Genomic DNA, 22,564 nt, shown 5'->3' with positions numbered 1-22,564 from the left:
GGATACATGGGAGTTTTGCTCTCATTTTGAATGGTTTAAGAAACAAAGAGAATTATAATTAAAGTAAAGTTTGTATATGCACATTTATTGTTTGATGAAATGCCTAAGAGAAGTATGAGTATGAGTAGAAACTTTAATTTTATGCAACATTGCATATTTGCATTTCATGAGTTCATTTAAGTAAGAATTCTAAGCATGAGCCATCCATATGCATATATTTGTATATATGTAGTCCTTAAGAAAGAATAAAGAATTTTAAGAATAAACACTTTGAGAATAAAGAGAAAGAAAGAATAAGCACTAAAGAATTAAAGAAAGAAAAAGCATTAAAGAAAAGAAAAGAATAGGTTGTGCGATGGGGAACTGTGAGTGCTAAGAAGAAATTCTCACATACACGCCACCTACCTTAATTGAGTGGCATAAGAAGAAGAAGAATTGTACAACCCGTAAGAGTGTATGTGGATAAGGGTTGTACGAAGAAGAATTCCTACCTGCATGCCACCTTAATTGAGTGGCCTAAGAAGAAAGAAAGAATTTGTATAGTTCACAAGAGTGCATGTAGATAAGGACTGTACTCACTCACACGGCCAAGGTTCCAAATCCATTCATCAACCGAGACCGATCGGCAAAGAATAAGAATAAGAATAAGAAAGAATAAGCAAGAATAAGAACAAGAAAAGAAAAAATAAGAAAGAACAAGAATAAGAAAGAATGAGAAAGCTTGAGCAAGCAAGACAAGAAAGAAAAGAAAAGAAAAGAACAGAACAGAAAGAAAAGAAAAGAAAAGAAATAGAATAAGAAATAGAAAGAAGAAAGAAAATGCATTTTTGCATTATTGCACATGCATTTCATTCATGCATATTACCATGTATTCCATCATGGTTAGAAAGAATAGATAGAATAGAAAGAACAGAGAGAAAGGAAGAACAACGAGAATTAGGAAGGAGGAAAGAACAATAAGAATTAGAAACGGAGAAAGAAAAGAGAAAGAACTAAGAATGAAAGAAACAAGAAAAGAATTAAGTAAAAAAAGAATCAAAGAAGGAGAAGAGTTAAGGGATTTACTTACTGGGCATTTTTATGCTTACCCCGTTGTTTTTCCATGTTTTTGCAGGAAATAGGTGAGCAGCGGTCGGAAGGGAGTCATTAAGCAGAGAGAATTAGCATTATTGTCCACTGTTACTAAGTTTTTGTACTTGTTATTTTAGTATATGTAAAGAATTATATTTTATAAGGAAAAATTTGGGCCCAACTATTTTCATATGCTAAGTATGTATGTTTTTATTGCATATATTCTAAAGTATACTAGTAGAAAGAAGTCATTACACCGAATTTGTTTGGATTAATGGGAGAGATTAAAACTAAAACTAAAACAAAACTTACTAAGTATTAAAAACTAATTAACAAAGGCAAGAATTAAAGACAAGAGTAATATCAATTTAACAAAAGGTTAGGGTTTTGACTTCATTCGGACTCTATGGACGAATTTTACGGATTATGCTATTTTCACACTCACATGCACGGATTGTAAATCGAATTCTCTAAGTTGTCAAACATACCTTCTTAGGCTATGAATTCCTACTTTTCCCTATTAAACTTCCGCACCCAACAATTTGAAGAATAATAGATCCAAGTTCATTAAGCTAATAGAATCCTAGATTAATTTCATCGATTCTCAAATCTATCTCTAGCATTCAATACTACAATGGTGATTACCCAAGAAGCTTAATATGATTCATCTCTCAATCTCATCTTATTCATCAAATAAAATCAATAAAAACGGAATAACCACACAATCTATGTAATAGAATATCAAAATAACAATAATCAATTGATTAACCCATAGAATTCTGAGTTACATCAAAACCCTAACCCAAAATGGGTTAGTTCATAACTAAATCAACACAAAGAGCAAGAAAAACAATAAACACAATATTCAACATATTGAAATGCAGAGAAAAGAGTAGAGATCTCCCCTAGTTGAAGAATCCACAAGATTCAAGCTCAAATCTTCTCTCTCAATGTCAAGTCTATTCAAAACTCAGTGAAAAAAAGATGAAAACTGGACGAGCCCCCACCAAAATGGTAAAGTTTTTCTTATATAGCTCAGCCCAAAGACCTAAAACTTTCCTAAAATAAAACTGTGCATTTTGGAGAAACTAAAATTCACAGACTTTGTCGCAGCGAGGAGGAAGTTGGAATCTCGTGTTTAACTTCTTTCGTCGTGGCGAAGAATAGACTTCACCGCGGAAAACCTTCATGAAGAATTCTAAAATTACAGATTTGCCCTCCGCTCGCTTCTTTACTTGAATCTTTGATCTCGATGCTCTCCCATGGGAACAAGCTTCATAATGCTTAAATCTGCTTCCGAACTCTCCCAAATTCTGAGATCCGCTTACTTCTAGCTCCAAAAACTCCAATTCGCTTCTTATTTGCTCAAAATGTCCATTTGGGCCTGCAATACAGATGTATAGAATTAAGTAGCAATTCGGCATGAATGAACTAAGAAGTATCTAAAATTTGGCCAAAAAGCCTAATAAAACAGTATAATTCTCAATTATCAGGCTAAAAATTCTTGTATCTTTTCATGTTATGTTAGCTGTCCTGTATTCTGCCTCAAAAAGTTGTTTGAAATCTCCCCAGGTCATAGCGGCTACATCATGACATCCTTCACTAGCTCCTACCAGATCGGGCATCACTCTTAAACAAAAACTAGCATACCAGATCTTGTCCCAATCTGTCTGGGAAAAAGTGTGTTGTACACTCCACATATCTAATCCATTCTTTTGCAACTACTGGGTCGGTCGTACCTCTAAATGCTGACGGCTGGTGCTGACTAGGTAACCCATGAATAGCTTAAGATGACTCTATACTATCAGAGATATCGGCTTTTCTCTCTCCTCTCTAGTGGTCGTACAACAACTAGGGTCTCAACTCTCTCGATATAGGTCTCCGCTGGCTCTCTGCCAATACTTGCTGATAATTGTACAAATACTCGCCTCATCGAGGACAGGGGAGTAGATCCGAATGGGGTTGGATGGCTCACCAGTACTCGATGCATTCTTCTTACTGGATCAAGTCGTTCGTCTCATCTAAATCACATAGCATCATACCATTAGTCAGCTAATAAATGAGAAAAAGAACTTACAATGATTGCTATGGTACGTCAACGCTGCAAGAGAGGCGCACTGTCATTTCCCAAAATCGACGTTCTGATACCAAAAATGTAATATACTGTATAGCTAGGAATTCCTTGAGAAATATAAGATAAAATCCACTAATAACTTTATAAACATATATAATAATGTAAAATCCGAAAATTCTAATTTTAATTCATATAAATATGCACAAAATACTAATATACTTTAGTAAACACAGGTAATCTTGACATGTTGCCAAACCCCTCCCCTTCTTGACGTCCCACCTATCGTAAATCATCTAGAACCTGCAAAACAGTAAAATATGGATGAACACTAATTACCAGTAAGTAAACCAAACTGCACTACCGTGTTTCCTCCGTTACTCATGTTCTGATTTTCCTTTTCTCACTTTGTTCTTTGATAATACTCTCATTCTTTTATGATATCTGCATTCTTTTCTTATACTCTGATTTGCTACTTATCAATGTGCAAAGACAATGAATAAAACTGTCCATCGTCGGGACATAGAAATACTGAATCATGTAAGTAGCATAATACATACATATATAACTTTCTGAGAAAAGAACTTTCTTTTTCTTTCTTTTCTGTTTCTCTTATGCTATATTCTCTTTCTCTTCTGGTTTGCCGATTGGACTAGGTTGATGCATGGATTTGGAACCCTAGCCATCTGAGTGTACAGTCCTAATCTACATGCACTACTCACTGATTGTACAAGTATGTATCTCTCTGCTATGGCGCTCACGTCATGGCGGCGTGCTGTAGGTATGCTTACTGGGTACATCCTCATCCACACTACTCATGATGTACAAATACTGTACTCTTTGTTGATGCCGCTCACTGTGGCGCGTGTATGTGGGCATCTCTGTACTCACGGGTTCCCTCGCAAAACCTTATAAATAGCATGTTGTAGAAAGAGAATAAGATACTATCCATTTCAACATGAATTTCCAAGATATGAAATTCTCACTTGCATTCTTTAGTAAATGAGAAATATACATACTTGCATGTTAGCTTAAAAGACATACTAGCATTTTTTTTTTTCTCTTCTTCACTACAATTCTTTCTATTCTCATTTACAATCAAGCTATACATATATATATATAACAAAATGCATGATCAAGCCCATTCTTTATATGTTTTCAAATTCACTATATACTTGAAATCATTTGGCATAATGTATGTCATGACATATCTACCATTTTACTATCACAATTGCTATCAAAGTAACACTTTAACTGCATTCTTTCTAACATTTCATGTGCATTCAAAAGTAGTAAAGTTAAGTAACTAGAACCAACACTAAGGGTCATTTCTCTCATGGAACTAACATTTAAACTTTGGTTAAGCCCAACATAATCTTTCTACTCATCTTTCCTTTCTCTAACCCTTTCTTCATTAGGGTTTACCAACTCAGCATGCATTTTCTCTTTGGATTTTCATCAAACACTTCATATGCACATGCAACTACCATGTGGCTACACTTCCACATCTCTCTAATCACCATTGAGCCAAACTCACTAACTTAGTAGCAAACCTGGCCAATTCATCACTTCTCACACTCAAAAATTCAACACAAATTCCACAACTTCACCAATTCATCACAATACTCATACACTACTTCTCATGCTAGATTTATGCATCATTCAACATAAAAAACAGCCAAAATTCTCTCACACCACATATACAAACATGAAAAAATTCATTCAACACAAGTCTTCTCAAATCAAGGTCAATAGGTTTACTTACCTTGAATATGTGATCACCTTCTTTGCTAAAGTCTCTTCCCTGTTGGACCTAATCATATAAAAACCATAAAATTTAAAACTTTAAAGTTTAATCACACTCCTTTTGCTAGAATCTTACCTTTGGATGCTTAGGATTGAAAATTAAAATCCAACCAAATCCTGTTTTCCTTTGAAATTTAGTGAAGAAAATGAGAGAAAAATGGGGTAAAGGTGGCGTGAACAAGGGCTGAAGGTGTGGGGTTTCTTCAATAAAGCCTTATATCAAATAATTAACTTATTCCCATTTTACCCTTGCACTTTCTATGAAATTTCATCTATATCCTTTAGTCAATTACAAAAATACCCTCATTTTTATTATCTTCTTCACATTATTTTGCTTCCTTTCACTTCCCACTTTTTCAACTAATAATGAGTGAAAAGACCATTTTACCCCTAATGAAGTTTTAAGGAATTTTCTTCACATTTGTCTAAGGTAACTTCAAAGAAATCCAACTAAGGGTATTAGGGCATAAGTAAAATTACGTACCTTGATGTGGTTGTTACATGGATTGACAAATGATTCATCACTCCTGGGTACGGGAGAAATTATCTCACTAGGTAATTTAGTAAATGGCAATGACACTAAATCTGTGGCCACAGTGGGATTGAGTTGTTGCTCAATCCAATTTATTATTCTGGTCATCGGTCCAATAACTGAATACAAAGATATCGACGATAACTGAGGTTGACACTATTTCTGTACCTCAGTCTCAATGAGATAACTGATGATGAAAGGATTGGATTGCACAGTAACCATATTGTTGACAAGTAGTTGTTTTACTGAATCCGAATCTATCGGGTGGCCATGATGCCTTGCTAGGGGCCAATCTTGATCTGTGAGTAGTGAGACGATTAGTTGGTGTTAATCGTGATACTACTCACTGTCGATATGATAAGGAGCCTACGGGTCACACACTTAGAAGATAATTTAAGAATCATTTTTGTGAAAGGGGTATTTTCATCTTTTAGGACAAAAGGGTATTTTGGTAATCTTATAATGCAATTAAATTTGCTGAGGTTGTTGCCTGTATTTAATTTTAATATTAAAATTAGTGAGATTATATTTAAATATATGTGCGCATATATTTAAATGGATTATTATTAATAATTAAATGTCAATATGTATTATAGATATATTAATTGATTTTAATTATATTAATAATCAATTAAAATTGAAATACCATAAAGGGTGTGTTTGGTTACAATGATGGATTAACTTAAGAGTCCATGGCTATTCCTATTGGGATTAGGGTTTTTAATTAAGTGACACTAAATAAGTGAAACTTAATTAAAACATAACAGAGTAATTTTTCATTCATTGATTGAAAAGAAAACTCTAGCCACCTTTTCTTCTCTCTCTCACGTTTTTCATAGTGTGTGAATCAAAGAATTTCTTTCTTTGATTCACTTGATTCTTGAAGCCTTCTATTAGTTCTAGCAAAACTATAGTAGGTTCTGCGGATTATCTTCGTGTGGACGACGTTCGTGCAATTCTCTTCTTGAATCGACAAGTGAAATCATAGTATTGAAGGAGTTTCCAAACGTTGGTAATGTGTTCTTGATCCTTGTATGGATTATTTACTATGATTTATATTGTACGGATTTTCTGTTTATTAACCTGTAAGCAATTTGATCTATACCCGAATCTTGGCGTAGAAAGTGATTGATTTTTGTTTTAATTTGTGTTTTTTTCCGCTGCCTTTTCGAGATCAATCACTTACACATACAATATAGTTAAGCACTACATGGTGGCTAACCATGAAGGAATTTTTGACGCATCAAAACTATTATTACTCATGTCCCCACAAATCATGTCAAAAAAAAAAAAAAAAAAACAATTCGATATCAAAAAAAATTTCCTACTTTACTTTACCCGATTGAAGATATAAATAAAAGATAGCTATCCTTTCTACTTACAAATAGGTGATGTTCATGCCAGTAAGGTTGGGTAGGGGGCCAGTCAAATTGTTGTTTGACAAAAACTTGAAAAAAGGTTTACCAGACTCTCATGACTTTGAGTATTAAACATCTTCTTGCAAGTGTAGTAAAAGAGTGACAGTAAAAGATCTTTAAGCATTTTCTCATCCGAAACCTTTAGAAGGTGAGCAACATTGCAGAATCTTGCATGATATCTATACAAAGACTCTTCATTTACTTTTGGTACCATCTCATCCTTACAAGGTTTTGGCCTTGTTAGAGCCCATGGAATTGCCCACATGGCCAACAAATGCAGGTAACTTAGCACTCTAAAACAATCAACGGTGGTCCAAGCTTCAAGAGTTCAGAGAGAATAACTATGCAAAAAATAGCAATGAGTCAATGAATTATCAAGAACAAATAGTTCTAGGATAGATAATTATCAATGTCAATTATGCAGAATGTAAGTTTCCAATTGTAATTTGCAGAAAATTATCCTAAAGGAAGTAACCTGATGATGCAGGACGTAAATGAAGGATGCAAATGGGTATTTAGTCCTTATCTTCTACATTATATGATTGAGTATTTGAGTCATTGGTATCCCTTTCTTGATTTCTCCTCTTAACCTATTAATTTCTCTCCATCTCCCTATGTAGAATCCTATATTACCTATCCATGTTATTCTTCTCCTCCTCTATCACCTAAGGAGAAAAAAAAATGATCTATTAGACATTATAACTACCGAAGTTTTGTTTGACATTTCACAACATCAAGAATCTACTAGAAAATGGTTAAACGGCACATCCTCTAGAATAAAATTAAATGAACACACAAAACAGATGCTCCAATGAAATCTATACATATTTGAGACAAATTTAGATCTAAAAAACACAAGACTCATAGCCTAGTTAACGGCTTAACAACTAAGCTATAAGATGACACCGTTTGATAACATTAGGGGGACCTTACCCTAGTCCAATTGTAATGCCCACACGGAGGTATGTAATTTAATTTATGTTTTTATAGCCCTTAGTTGATTTTTGTTAAAGTTTTTTTAAGAGAATATGAAGAAAATGCCTTAAAACTTGCATTAAGGGTAAAATGGTCTTTTCACTCAAAGTTAGTTGAAAAAGTGGGGAGTGAAAGGAGAGAGAATTTCATGTAAAATGCAATAAAAATGAGGGCAGTATGGTAATTGACTAAGGGTCATAGATGGAATTTCCAAGAAAGTGTAAGGGAAAAATGGGAAAGTATGTTTATAAAATAAGGCATTGAGGGTTTGTAACCCTTATTTCTCTCCTTTCCACGGCCACTTTCCTTCTCCATTTTCTCTCAAATTTTCACTCAATTTTTCCAAGGATTTTGAGGGCTTTTGAGTGGAATTTAATAAGGTTTTGATCCTAGGCAACAAGGGGTAAGAATTCTTGCTTTATATATATGATTTATTTGTGTAGAAGTTGAATTCTTATTAAGTTTATGCTTAGGGTTAAGAAAAGGTTTGAATCCAACAAGAGTAGAGAGCTTTAGTGGAGACTACTCAAGTATAAGGTAAGTAAATTGCACTCAAACTCCAACTCAAGTTAAGGTTTAAGAAATCAATTGAGTAGAGATTTCTTTAAGCATGTATATATTATGATTGTTGAGAAATTGAAATGAGATTGATGTTATTTATTCTTGTTGTTGGATATATTTGAGTATGAGAAGTGTTTTTGATTGTATGATGATTGGTTGAAATTCGGTTGGAATTGGAAGAATTTTGGGAGTGTTTTGCCGTGTAGGGATTATGAGGACACATAGGAGTTTGGCTCTCATTTTGGATGGTTAAAGAAAAAAAGAGAATTATAATTAAAGTAAAGTTTGTATATGCACATTTATTGTTTGATTAAATGCCTAAGAGAAGTATGAGTATGAGTAGAAACTTTAATTTTATGCAACATTGCATATTTGCATTTCATGAGTGCATTTAAGTAAGAATTCTAAGCATGAGCCATCCATATGCATATATTTGTATTTGTGTAATAACTTAAGAAAGAATAAAGAATTTTAAGAATAAAACACTTTAAGAATAAAGAGAAAGAAAGAATAAGCACTAAAGAATTAAAGAAAGAAAAACATTAAAGAAGAGAAAAGAATAGGTTGTGCGATGGGGAATCGTGAGTGCTAAGAAGAAATTTCCACATACACGCCACCATAATTGAGTGGCATAAGAAGAAGAAGAATTGTAAGACTCGTAAGAGTGTATGTGGATGAGGGTTGCACCAGGAAGAATTCCTACATGCACGCCACCTTAATTGAGTGGCCTAAGAAGAAAGAAAGAATTTGTACGGTCCACAAGAGTGCATGTAGATGAGGACTGTACTCACTCACACGGCTAAGATTCCAAATCCATGCATCAACCGAGACCGATCAGCAAAGAATAAGAAAAGAAAGAATAAGAATAAGAAAAGAAAGAATAAGCAAGAATAAAGAACAAGAAAAGAAAGAATAAGAAAGAACAAGAATAAGAAAGAATGAGAAAGCTTGAACAAGCAAAGAAAAGAAAGGAAAAGAAAAGAGAAGCTTGAGCAAGCAAGACAAGAAAGAACAGAAAGAAAAGAAAGAAAAGAAAAGAAATAGAATAAGAAATAGAAAGAAGAAAGAAAATGCATTTTTATGCATTATTGCATATGCATTTCATTCATGCATATTATCATGTATTCCACCATGGTTAGAAAGAATAGAAAGAATAGAAAGAAAGAATAGAGTGAAGGAAAGAACAGTGAGAATTAGGAAGAAAGAAATAATAGTAAGAATTAGAAACGGAGAAAGAGAAGAGAAAGAACTAAGAATGAAAGAAAGAGGAAAAGAATTAAGTAAGGAAAGAATCAAAGAAGGAAAAGAGTTAAGGGATTTACTTACTGAGCATTTTTATGCTCACCCCGTTGTTTTTCCATGTTTTTGCAGGAAATAGGTGAGCAGCGGTCGGAAGGGAGTCGTCAAGCGGAGAGAATTGGCATTACTGTCCACCGTTACTAAGTTTTTGTACTTGTTATTTTAGTATACGTAAAGAATTATATTTCATAAGTAAAGAAAAATGTGGGCCCAACTATTTTCATATGCTAAGTATGTATGATTTTATTGTATATATATTCTAAAGTATACTAGTAGAAAGAAGTCATTACACCATTTTCAAACCATGCTGCTTCATAGATTTCAATGGCAATTTGAAATCCGATATCAACCAAGTCTCCATGGATCATCGTTACAGCAACCGCATATGTAACACCGAACCATATTTCTCTTGGCTGCAATGTTGTCATGTCACCTGTTCCAACAGTAGATCCCATTGACCAGCCCCTACCATGCATCCATATTCTTCAACTCATTATAGTCAAAAACCTTCTCTAATGCTCTTCTTGCTTTGTCTTCATCAAATATCGTTGAAAAAGCACATGTTCGTGCATAACTACATTAGAGACACACCTAGTAAGTTCTAGTCTTATCAAATTGAACTAAAAAACATATATATTAAGAAAAAAGAAACATGTGAAACATTATAAATAAATCAGGATTTATCAAGCCTGGATATTTGAGAATACCAATCTGTAAAGTTAATCAGTTGCAACATACCATCTTCCAGTAAACTGATCAACTTGAATAGATGAACTTAAGTGGCTACCATTATTATTGTAGTTGAAGTAAGAACCATTTAACAATTTCTCATATGCAACTTTTGCTTACTGAAATTTGCACTAGAAATAATCCTCAAACCCTTAAGATCTACTTCATGTGCAAATGTTGATGCAGCTGTAGTGCTGCCACCTCCACTATATGCACTTACAATAGAGACAGATCACATATCGTATGTTTGATCAAGGAAACCATCATTCTCAATCATCCCCCTCACCATCCCCATCAAATTCGAACAGATGAAAGTGGTTCCTGAACCTTCTTCTTACAGTAACCAAAATAGAGCATTTTGGTAGCTAGATGAACTTTTGCAAGATTCTGCTCCAAAAAAATTTAGTACTCACTAAAGTTTTATCACATGAACTTCAATTTCTCTTTTGGACCAGAAATTAAGGAAGCTAGTTCAAACACTCACGATAATTTTCGCCCTTCATTAGTAACTGCATGATTAAGGACATTGTACATTCAGTCGGCTCACATTTCTCTCCGCCATCTTATGAAGGAGTTCAATAACTTTTGTTATCTCATTATTTTTATGAAAGCAAAGAGAAGCGTATCAAATATGACTACATTTGGAGCCCAACCTTTTTCCTCCATATATGACAACAACTTGTTTGCCTTTTCTAATTGTCCATTTTTACAGAGCCCATTTATCAAAATGCTATATGTTACAACGTTTGGCACTAGGTTTCCATGAAGAGAAAATTTCTGAAATAGGCCTAAGCAGCTTCGAATCTCCTTGTTTTACATAATCCATCAATGAGGGAACTCAAACCTTCAATACCAACTGCAAACCCATTATTTACTAGAGTATAAAACATTTCCAGCACTTCCAAAACACATCCATTCTTGCAAAGTCCATCAATGAAAATGTTATATGTCCAGGAATCAGGAAAAAGATCGTTAAGTCGCATCTCACCAATCAAATTCCGCGCATCTCCAACCTTAGCGATAAGAAAAAGACCAGTTAACAAGGTGCTATATATAATCACATCGGGCCTAATTTCTTCATAAATCATTTTTCGATAAAGATAAAGAGCTTGGTTGACTTCTTTATCCTTGCAATACCAATTGATTAAAGTATTGTAGCAAACAACATTAGGCGTATACCCCTTTCTAGTTATGGAATCAAACAACTGCCTTGCATTACCAATTCTATCTGCCAAGTAGTAACCATTCATTAAAATGCTATAAGTATAAATGTTAGGAACCACACCTCTCTGAATCATAAGGTCCAAAAATAATTGTCTAGCCTTCTCAACCAATCCAGCCTTACAAGACCATCAATTATAGTACTATAAATAACAACATTTGACCTACAAATAACACCAAATTCATCATTCCCATTAACCATCTCCTCATACAACTTAATAGCAAGACTTATCTCCTCTGTTTTACACAATCCATCAATCAAAGTCCCATAAGTAATCGCACTAGGCCGACAACCAACAACAACCATTTTCTTAAACAATTCCGTTGATTATATAATCTTTCTCTCTACACACTGACCTTTAATTAAACAAGTAAATGTCACAGTATCTGGGCTAAAACCCAACTTCAAAATCCTCCCAAAAACTACATAACCATCAGAAACCCTTTTAATATTACACAAACAATTGATCAAAATGCTCAAACATGTGAAATTTGGAGACAACCCAGTTGAATTCAACCACTTATAAAAGCAAAATCACTTCATAATGATGCTTCTTCTTCGCAAGTGCACTGAACAAAGTGGTGAATGATGAAATTGGAGAAATGGGTTGCGAACTAATCATGTAATAGAAAAAGTACAATGCTTCATTTAGAGTAAAGTTACTTGATGGACAATTTTTTTGAGGAATTTACCAAGTGAGGATCATTCAAGGGGTTTTTCGAAAGAATACAAAACTTCATTTTGGGGGCTTGAAGTTGTGAGGCTATGTAAGTGAGCTAGCAAATATAAAACACTAAGTTTTAGAGATGGGTTTTGAGAGATTGAAGACGAACGAAATGGGGATCTCAAAGCCATGTATGAAGAATGTTTTTGTGGGTTTCGTTAAGGTTTCTTTAAGGAAAGGACAATGCAAATTGCAATTGCAAATGAGTTTAAGAGACGAATGTTTTGATAAATTTCACACGCCTCCTTCAGACCCTCACGACTTTGTTTTGCTTCGTGGTCTCTCCACCTTGCGAATGCCTCCCTCATGACTTGAACCTTGGACTTATACCTTGGCCAAGTAACATGAGTACCATTAATGGAAACTTAAAGAGTACCCGGCTGGAAGGGGGTGTTACATCAAAGGTTTTCTTCATCGAGCTCTTTGGGGGCTCGGGGCACCTTTCTCCCCAAGTTCACCGCCACTGCTCTTGAGGACCAGGTGTGAGGTACCATGCTTGACCACCTCGACAGTATTTGCGAGCCGTCTTCATCGAAACAATCAGCGGCAAAGGAAAAGCAAGTGGTCAGTGACCTAACAGGGCGAGATAAAAAACAAGCTATCAAGTACTTACCTTTATCAAAAATTGTATTGAACTTGGCTTCATTGACGCAAAAGTGATACACTTTCAACTGAATAAGCATGATAAGCTCGGTAACGTTGTGCTCGCTATTGGGGAGATTGATAAATTGCTGAAGTCGCTCTAAGCTCGCCTCATGAAGGAAGTTATGCTCGATGTTTACTGCAAAACACATAGAATTGATTAGTTCACTCATCGAGCTTGGAAACATTCTTTGCATGCCGGTCTTACTAAAACCTGAAGATATTGTTCATATGGACAATTTCTTTGGGACGTCAACCAAACCATTGAATTGTACTTTCCTCGCCTTAAAGAGGTAGTACGTTTGGTCCCGACTCTTTTTTAGCCTATACAAATGGACAAGCTCGTCTACAAATAGCTCACCCAAGTTAGCTTTCATGTATCCTATGTACATGCCTACAATTATTATATACGAGTTTGCCGTCAACTGGAGGGGAACAATGCCAAATCTTTCTAAAATATTGACGATGAAGTAATGAGGGGGAACAGACATCCCACACCTCAGGAGGGTATCAGAAATCGCCACATAACAAGTAGGCTGATATTTCTAAGAGAAGTTTCTCGGAACCCTTAGGGGAAGTTGAGTCGTATAAACGCTTGTTATGTGCTCAATATCCTCAACCTCTATTGAGGAACGTGGTTCCTTTCGGGGCCTATGGACCAAATGTCTCTTTTGTAGAAAAGTCTCTATAGAAGGATGATTGGAGGAGCCCGCAGCATTAGGATCCGTCTTCATACGATGAAGTCCTCAGAAACCTCAAAGACTATGTCCTCGTGAACGGCTGAGGTCATAGGGGAATCAAAGAGTCGATCTATGCTGTGGAAGCTGGAGGAAGACATGATGGAAGCTCGCCTCTAGGTACCTGAAACCAAGGACGTAGCCAGGATTCTGAGTGAGTGGGTTCAAAACATCAATGTTGATAAATTTACAATAAAATATATACTCAAGTAATAAGCATAAAAAAATGTACTTTTAAAAGTTATATATACCAAATTATCAATTCTACAATTGTCCTCGACGATTTTTCATATTCTAAAAACATTGCATAATTGCTTCATTGACAATTCCATCAAATATCTCTCTCTCAATATATGTAATAAGAGAATCATTTAACAATTGATCTCCCATTCGATTCCATAGTCAATTTTTCACAATCTTCATCGCAGAAAATGCTCTTTCTACACTTGAAGTTACAACAGGTAATATCAATGCTAATTTCATGTCCAAAAAGATAACAACACAAACAAAAACACCCTCCTTTTCTACACTATACTCCAACCAATTTGCATATTCGCTAAACCAAATGGGATTAAAAAGACGCGTTAAATTCTCAATTGCTCTCTTTTTAAAATTATGATTGTGTGGTTGGCAAGGTCCTTTTTGCAAGTATGTGTTTCTCACTTGGTCTCTATCATTAGGATGATATTCTAAAATTTTAATCCTCAATCCAGGATCTGCAGGAAGACTACTCAAGTTAAGTTTAACATATGTTTGTCTTGAACTAGATTCCATAGGCTCATTGTGAACACCATCGTGACGCCTTATGTTTTGTTCTATTGATGGTTTCTCATTAGAAAACTTTCTTTTGATAATAAACTTGTCCATAACTAAAAAAAATAAAAGAATTTGTATCATCAGAAATCTAATTTATTTGCAATTACAATTAAAAAACAACACAAATTTATCAAAATTCAACTCATAACTTAGGTTTTTCAAACAATTTCTACTAACCTAATAAAATTCAACTCATAAACCCATGAAAACTCATCAATTCTAACTCTAAATATCAAACAACTAACCAATTTATCGAAATTAAACCAAATCCCCAAATCTCTACAACTTAGGGTTTCATCAATTCTTTAAACCATATTTAAAATTAACTCAATAACTAACCACAATTTATCAAACCCAACTTAAAATAGCAATTAATTAAGCCATACCTCAACATAAAAAAGATTAAATCAAAACCTACATCAAAATCTCGGAATTATTTCAAACTCATTTATTAAACTCAACAAAAACTCATAACTCATGATCTTTCATCAATTAAAAATGCTAAAAGAAACGAATTAATTTTAAGTAAAAAAATAAAAATAAAAATAGTATCATCTTACCTTGTAATCCAAAGGAGTTGCCTTTCTTGAGTATCCAACCAAAAGAAAAATATAATATGAGAGCAAAAGAGAGGAAATAAAGAAAAGAGAAAAGTTTAAAAAGTATTGATTAATAATTTATTTTGTGGGGTCAACATGAAGTTAAATGGGGTTAAAACTATAAAATCTATAAACTATTAATACTTTTTTGAAATTTTTGAAAAGTTTAGTGGGTTCAATTGAACCCACAAGCCACTATATGGCTACGTGCCTGCCTGAAACAGAAGCGATCAAGTGTTAGAGCTCAAAAATTTATTGACCTATATACACTTTGCTTTTAGTTCAGGCACCCAAGGTAGCTCGTGTCGATCAACAAACACAAGCGAGCTACAAGGATTCCGGCGGCCGTCACCATAAACCCTTCTTAAACCCAAAATCAACGGTAAAACTAAAAAAATCCTAAAAAAGCTTAATGTGGCCATGACAATGACCACTCTCAACAGCAAAAGACGTAAATATAAGTAAAAGAGGGGAAAAGAGTCTTACCGAAGCATAGAAGTGGTGAGAACTCGCCGAAAAAATTTTGTGAAGTTGAGAGAACAACAACAAACCAAAAACAAAGAAACTCCGATTTTTTTTACAAAGTGTGTGAGTTTTTAATGAAGGTTGCCCACTTTTATAGTGGTGCGCATGGGAGACGAAGAGGTGGGATTCGATCATAATCGTCGATCTATAGTAAATCTTAGCCCTCCATTCATCGAGCAATACTAGTCATTTGACGTAGCCACATGTCAATCATCCACAAAGGTAGATCAATCATCAGACCTCTACAATCATAACTGCCATCGCATGTCTCCTCAATTTCATGCATGGATAGCTGTAGTCGCCCAGGCGCGACAAAAAGTAACTGCAAAAGTAGTTGCATTTAATGCGACATGACCGCGTAGAAATTACTCACATGCCATTCATTTGAAATTCCGAGTTTATTGAGAACGTTGTAGAAAAAATGGGCCACAAAATCTGTATTCAACACACAACCTACGAAGTTTGAGCTTGACATCAAATCGAGCAATTAGTCTTCGAAGCGCAAAATGAGCGCCGAACACTAAGAGGCAGATGTTGAGTGTGATTTTTCATTAATTATAACATTACATAATTATTTAATTGATTATAACATTATATTATAAACATTTATTATAACATTACATTATAAACAAATGATTACTTAATTAAATGATTAGAAATTTAATTAATTAAATATTATATTATTGTTAAATAATTACTTAATTAAATTATAACATTATTACATTACATTATATTATGATCACTTAATTAATTATAGCATTACATAATTAAATGATTACTTAATTAGTTATAAATTTATAACATTACATTATAAACATTAGTAATTTACTACATTATTACATTACTTAATTAAATGATTAAAAATTTAATTAATTATAACATTACATTACAGAGTTATAGTACGATTACTTAATCTATTATAACATTCCATTATAGATTTATAATATGATTCCTTAATTAATTATAACATTCCATTAAAAACATTAGTATATTAATTAAATGATTAGAAATTTAATTAATTACAATATTAAATTATAGATTTATAGTATGATTACTTAATTCATTATAGCATTTCATTGTAATATGATCACATAATTAATTATAACATTATATAATTAAATGATTACTTAATTGATTATGACATTATATTATAAACATTAGTAATTTACTACATAAACATTAGCACTGTAAAAATCTACATGTAAGGAATGGGGGTCTAATCCCTTGAGGTTGAGGCCACTAGCGATCCGCTGCACCTGCACACGTAGAGAAACAAAGGCGTGAAGCGAACGGGAAACACCGGGGTGGTGTTTGCCTAGGCACTCTGACGCTCAAGTCAGCAAGGCAGAGGCTGAAAGAGGCTAATATAGTGAGGGCTAGAGAGTAGAGAGGTTACCAGAAGTCTAGTCAGAGACTGTGACTACGGCAGTGATGTGATGCTCTAAAGTCAAAGCTTCGGGTGTGAAGGTGTAATGTAATGTCCCTTGTGAGAGGATTGGCCTCTGCTTATATAGTGATTGTCTGGTCTCCCAGTCCTGGTGGGAGTAGGAGTCCTAGTGTGACTCTGATATGAACCCTAGAGGAATTAGGGCGGTGGTGAGCTGTCTTACCAGTGTTCGAATAGGAATATGATCTCGAACAGGAAAGTAACCTTGAGTAGGAAAGTGATTTTAACAGGATGGTGACCTCGAATAGGAGATTGATCGAGAATAGGAAAGTGATATACAGGGGCCATGGGCTCTGAACTCGCGTATAGGTCCAGGAAGTGAGCTGGGATTAGGAGGCTCGCACCCAGATGGTTTGGGCCGGCTGTATCTCGTATCAATGGGTCTGATCCGGATTGGATCGCATTGGGATTAGGCTTGGTCTCTTCCACATTGTTAGGCCCCATTTTCCTATTTGGGCCAAGGATGATTTTTGGCCCTAACAGTTTGCCCCCCACTCTCTGAGTTAAGAATTTCTTAAGTCAGAGAGTAGGAAGCGGTCGAGGCGCGCTCGGTCTCCCTTCTTAGATGACCGATTATCGATGTAGCTAAACAGTTTAATGTAGGTGATTGGTAGTTGAGGGTTGTTCGCTATCCATTACCGATCCGGAGTATGCCATCATCCCAAGAAGGTGTGCTCAATTGGTGTGAAGGGCCGAAGGGACAGACAACGAGACTTCTGAAGCTCATGTGCTTGTTCGGTGTGTCCTGCTGACTGGGGAAATGAGCAAGCATCCCATGGCAGGGGTATCCACTCAGTATGCCGGATCGAATGAGTTAGAGACGATGTTAAATTGAAGGTACGTTCTGTTGGGGTACTCGGGTGATCGAGTGGGATGAAATCGACTCGGTCGGCTTGTTGGACCATATGACTTATGCTTGTGATTCCACAGCGCTCTTTACTGGATGCCAAAGGGCCAAATAAAATGCGCAAACTCGACCTATGGCTGCCCACTCGTCCGCTATGGAAGACCGAATGGGCGAGGCCCCTTGGCTTGATCGCCTCAAGGGTGAACATGTGCTAGACTGCTTCTAGCCAGTTGCCCCGATTGGGAGAATCTCCTAGACATGAAGCATAGGAGTGTTGGCTTCGTTGCAGGAGTTGGAGTGTTGTAATGTGCTGGCTCGGTCAGGTAGAAAGGGCGATTGAATCTTTAGACAGGTTAAGTTTGTGTGTTGATCAGTGGCATAGGGTGGGGTGGGGTGGGGTGGGGTGGGGTGGGGTGAGTGGTGATAGTCAAAGTTTGAAAAGACTGGGTCGATCGGTCGGTCGGTCGGTTGGTCGGGGAGAGTGGTGATCCAATACTTGGTTCCTGGGGAGTGAAGATGGTGGAGTTGAGTCGGTCGGTCAGTTGGGTAGAGTGGAGATCCAATACTTGGTTTCTGGGGAGTGAGGATGGTGGAGTTGAGTCAGTCGGTCGGTTGGGTAGAGTGGAGATTCAATACTTGGTTCCTAGGAAGTGAGGATGGTGGAGTTGAGTCGGTCGGTTGCTCAGTCAAGTAGAGTGGAGATCCAATAATTGGTTCCTAGGGAGCGAGGATGGTGGAGTTGAGTCGGTCGGTCGGTTGGGTAGAGTGGAGATCCAATACTTGGTTCCTAGGGAGCAAGGATGGTGGAGTTGAGTTGAGTCAGTCGATCGATCGGTCCAGTAGAGTAGAGATCCAATACTTGGTTCTTGGGGAGTGAGGATGGTGGAGTTGAGTCAGTCGGTCGGTCGGTCAGGTAGAGTGGAGATCCAATACTTGGTTCCTAGGGAGTGAGGATGGTGGAGTTGAGTCGGTCAGTCAGTCGGGTAGAGTGGAGATCCAATACTTGGTTCCTCAAGATGGTGGAGTTGAGTCAGTCGGTTGGTTAGGTAGAGTGGAGATCCAATACTTGGTTTTTGGGGAGCGAGGATAGTGGTTTTGAGGTGTAAGAACCCTTCACTTGGTTTGGCCGACTGAATGTGTAGCTTCATGAATCGAGCAGGGCCGATCGAAGGTGTGGGTCCACAAATCGGGCAAGGCCGATCCGGAGGTGAAACTGTGGATCGAGCAGGGTTGATTCAAAGGTGTAAGAACGTGGATCGGGCAGGGCCGATCCAAAGGTGTAAATTCGTGGATCGGGCAAGGCCGATCCGAAGGTATAAATTCGTGGATCAAGCAGGGTTGATCCGAATGTGTAAATTCGTGGGTCAAGCAGGGTCAACCCGAAGGTGTAAAAAATCTGTGAATTGAGCAGGGTCGATCTGAAGGTGTAAATCCGCAGATCGAGCAAGGTCGATTCGAAGGTGTAACAAACATTGGATCGAGCAGGGTTGATCTGAAGATGTAAATCCGTAGATCGAGTAGGGTCGTTCTGAAGGTGTAATTAACATTTGATTGAGTAGGGTCGATCTGAAGATGTAAATCCGTGGATCGAGTAGGGTTGATCTGAAGGTGTAAATCCGTGGATCGAGCAGGGTCGATCCGAAGGTGTAAATCCATGGATCGAGTAGGGTCGATCCGAAGGTGTAACAAACATTTGATTGAGCAGGGTCGATCTGAGGATGTAAATCCATGGATCGAGCAGGGTTGATCCGAAGGTGTAATTAACATTTGATCGAGTAGGGTCGATCTGAAGATGCAAATCTGTGGATCAAGCAGGGTCGATTCGAAGGTGTAATTAACATTTGATCGAGTAGGGTCGATCTGAAAATGCAAATCTGTGGATCGAGCAGGGCCGATCCGAAGGTGTAATAAACATTTGATCGAGCAGGGTCGATCCGAAGTGTGAAAACTCATGAATCGATCAGGGTTGATTCGAAGGTGTTGCTGAATAATGCTTCATTGAATTCGGGCCATGAGACCGACTATCTATGAAGGAGGTGGATGGGCCTACTCATCCTTTTTAAATAAAAAATGAAAAGACAACAAATATTTAGACTAATTTCACCTAAAAGTAGTAGCGTGTGGGATGGATTGCATTCCAACTATTGTTGATGTCTTTGCCTTTGGGAGTTTGGAGCCAGTAAGCACCCTTCCCTGCTTTGGTGATCTTGTAGGGCCTGCAATCGATCTGAGCTTTGGCCTCCTGTCATTCTACATTCAGTCATATCTGGAGTGAGTTACTCGGTTTATCTCATCTTCCTCCCAGCTTATCTGGATCACTACTTGGGCCATAGCGTCTTCTCTTGTGGTGCAACCCAGCTTCGTCAGTTCTTTGTATAGTTCTCCATCCGGGAGGAGACCCTTCCTAAAGGCATCTACTGCTGTCTCGGGGTTACATGAAGGGATGGAGATATTCTCTTTGTTGAACTTATTGACATACTCTCTCAGTGGTTTTCCCCTTATTTGGTACATTCTGTATAGATTGGTCGACAGCTTCTCGAGTTTCTTGCTGCTGGCGAACTGCTCTACAAAGGCGTCGGTGAGTTGGGCGAATGAATCAATGGAACCGTTTGGGAGATTTGTGTACCACTGGAGTGCTAGACCGAATAGGCTCGAACCGAAATTCTTGCACATGCAGGCTTCCCTCAATGGTAGGGGTATTGAGACAGTGAACATCCGCTGCTTGTACGAGGTTATGTGATCATCCGGATTAGTTGTGCCGTCGTATGGTTTCATGTTAGGGATAGTAAACTTCTGGGGCATGTCAGCTAGCGCGATCTCATCCACAAAGGGTGAATCGGCGTAGCAGTGAGGCTTGCTCTTCTTGGTCGAGGCCGGCATTCCTGGGATGCGCCTCATCACTGCCTCTACATCAGCCAGCCTCTTGGCTAGTACCTGTTCCATAGGAGAGGGGGATACCACTAGGTCATCCCGTTTGACAGGGTCAGCCATTGCATTCGTCCTTGGCATATTCCGTTGGGTCATCCCGCATGGTGTAGTCTGGTAGATCATTCCTTCGTGCACACCCTGGTAGCCTGGATCTTCGTTCATTCCCTCTAGTCGGATGACTCCTATGGTAACTGATATGGTGTTTCGCCCTACATGAATGGGCAGGGGGGTTGTTTGATATTCGTTCGGTCCGTCAGGATAGGTGGGCTTGAGTGCTATAGTTTGGTTGGGTTGGCCGTTCAACCCGTGAGGGTGAGCCGAGCCGAATGGTGTTTATGCAGGGATGGTTGACTGGAGATGGGGCTGGATGGTAAGAATGGGTTGGTCTTGCGGGTGTGGGCTTTCTGTCACTTGGGTGTCTTGAACTCGAGACTAGGATGGATCGGCTGAATAGGGTTCTGTTGGCATATCTTTCTCTCCATGAGTCAGGACCGAATCGTCGACTACCGATGAACTTACTGGACGAGGCCTTTTACCGGAGGCTACAGTTTGTGCTTTGGGGTTTAGAGAGGTTGCATGGATGGAATTAGGGTGCGAAAACGATTGGAAGGTACCTGGCTAGGAAAAAGCTCCAGATCGTAAAACTGACTCACCTTCTCTTTGAGAGACTGGTTCTCGGCTTTGATGGAGGCGTTTTTGGTCCGGATTGCATTGTTCTTGGCTTCTAGTGTAGCCACCTTGTCTGAATTCTGTTACATGAAGGTGGTTAAAGCCTCCAGTTTGGCCTCGAGGCTAGGGTTAGCATTGTCCGAATTGTCAGCCATGGAATGTTCCTCTACGTAGTAAGGCTGGTCGAGCCGAAAGATTACTAGAGGCCCCACAGTGGGTGCTAAATTGTAGACGTAAAAATCTACCTGTACGGAATGGGGGTCTGATCCCATGAGGTTGAGGCCACTAGCGATCCGCTGCACCTACACACATAGAGAACAAAGGCGTGAAGCGAACGGGAAACACCGGGGTAGTGTTTGCCTAGGCACTCTGACGCTCAAGTCAGCAAGGCTGAAAGAGGCTTCGTATAGTGAAGGCTAGGGAGTAAAGAGGTTACCAGAAGTCTAGTGGGGACCGTGACTACGACAGTGATATGAGGCTCTAAAGTCAGAGCTTCGGGTGTGAATGTGTAATGTAATGTCCCTTGTGAGAGGGCTGACCTCTGCTTATATAGTGATTGTCTGGTCTTCCAGTCTTGGTGGGAGTAAGAGTCCTAGTGTGACTCTGATACAAACCCTAGAGGAATTAGGACGGTGGTGAGCTGTCTTACTAGTGTTCGAATAGGAAGGTGATCCCGAACAGGAAAGTAACCTCGAGTAGGAAAGTGATCTGAACAGGAAGGTGACCTTGAATAGGAGATTGATCAAGAATAGGAAAGTGATCTGCGGGGGCCATGGGCTCTGAACTCGCATATAGGTCCAGGAAGTGAGCTAAGATTGGCAGGCTTGCGCCCAGATGGTTTGGGCCGGCTGTATCTCGTATCAATGGGTCTGATCCAGATTGGATCGCATTGGGATTGGGTCTGGTCTCTTCCACATTGTCAGGCTCGTTTTCCTATTTGGGCCAA

General features: G+C 37.7%; 1 protein-coding gene across 1 annotated transcript; it reads right to left on the bottom strand.

The window, feature by feature from the left end:
* Positions 1-10,002: 10,002 nt before the first annotated feature.
* On the bottom strand, positions 10,003-11,990 carry LOC116143925 (pentatricopeptide repeat-containing protein At1g12300, mitochondrial-like). The gene is made up of 4 exons (XM_031429369.1): positions 11,808-11,990; positions 11,682-11,690; positions 11,451-11,589; positions 10,003-10,166 (listed from the first exon to the last, which is right to left on the bottom strand). The coding sequence occupies exons 1-4, from the start codon at positions 11,988-11,990 to the stop codon at positions 10,003-10,005; spliced, it is 495 nt and encodes a 164-aa protein (XP_031285229.1).
* Positions 11,991-22,564: the final 10,574 nt, after the last annotated feature.

This window comes from Pistacia vera, unplaced genomic scaffold, assembly GCF_008641045.1.
Source record: "Pistacia vera cultivar Batoury unplaced genomic scaffold, PisVer_v2 Contig434, whole genome shotgun sequence".
Lineage (NCBI taxonomy): Eukaryota > Viridiplantae > Streptophyta > Magnoliopsida > Sapindales > Anacardiaceae > Pistacia > Pistacia vera.
The sequence above is the reverse complement of the archived record's forward strand: the minus strand, read 5'-3'. Positions and strand labels throughout refer to the sequence as shown.

Coding starts and splice junctions, on each gene's coding strand:
- LOC116143925 (XM_031429369.1), bottom strand. CDS start 11,990: ATGGTTGTTGTTGGTTGTCGGCCTAGTGCGATTACTTATGGGACTTTG. Junction 10,167..11,450: donor AGATGCGCGGAATTTGATTG/GTGAGATGCGAC, acceptor CTGTTGGAACAG/GTGACATGACAACATTGCAG.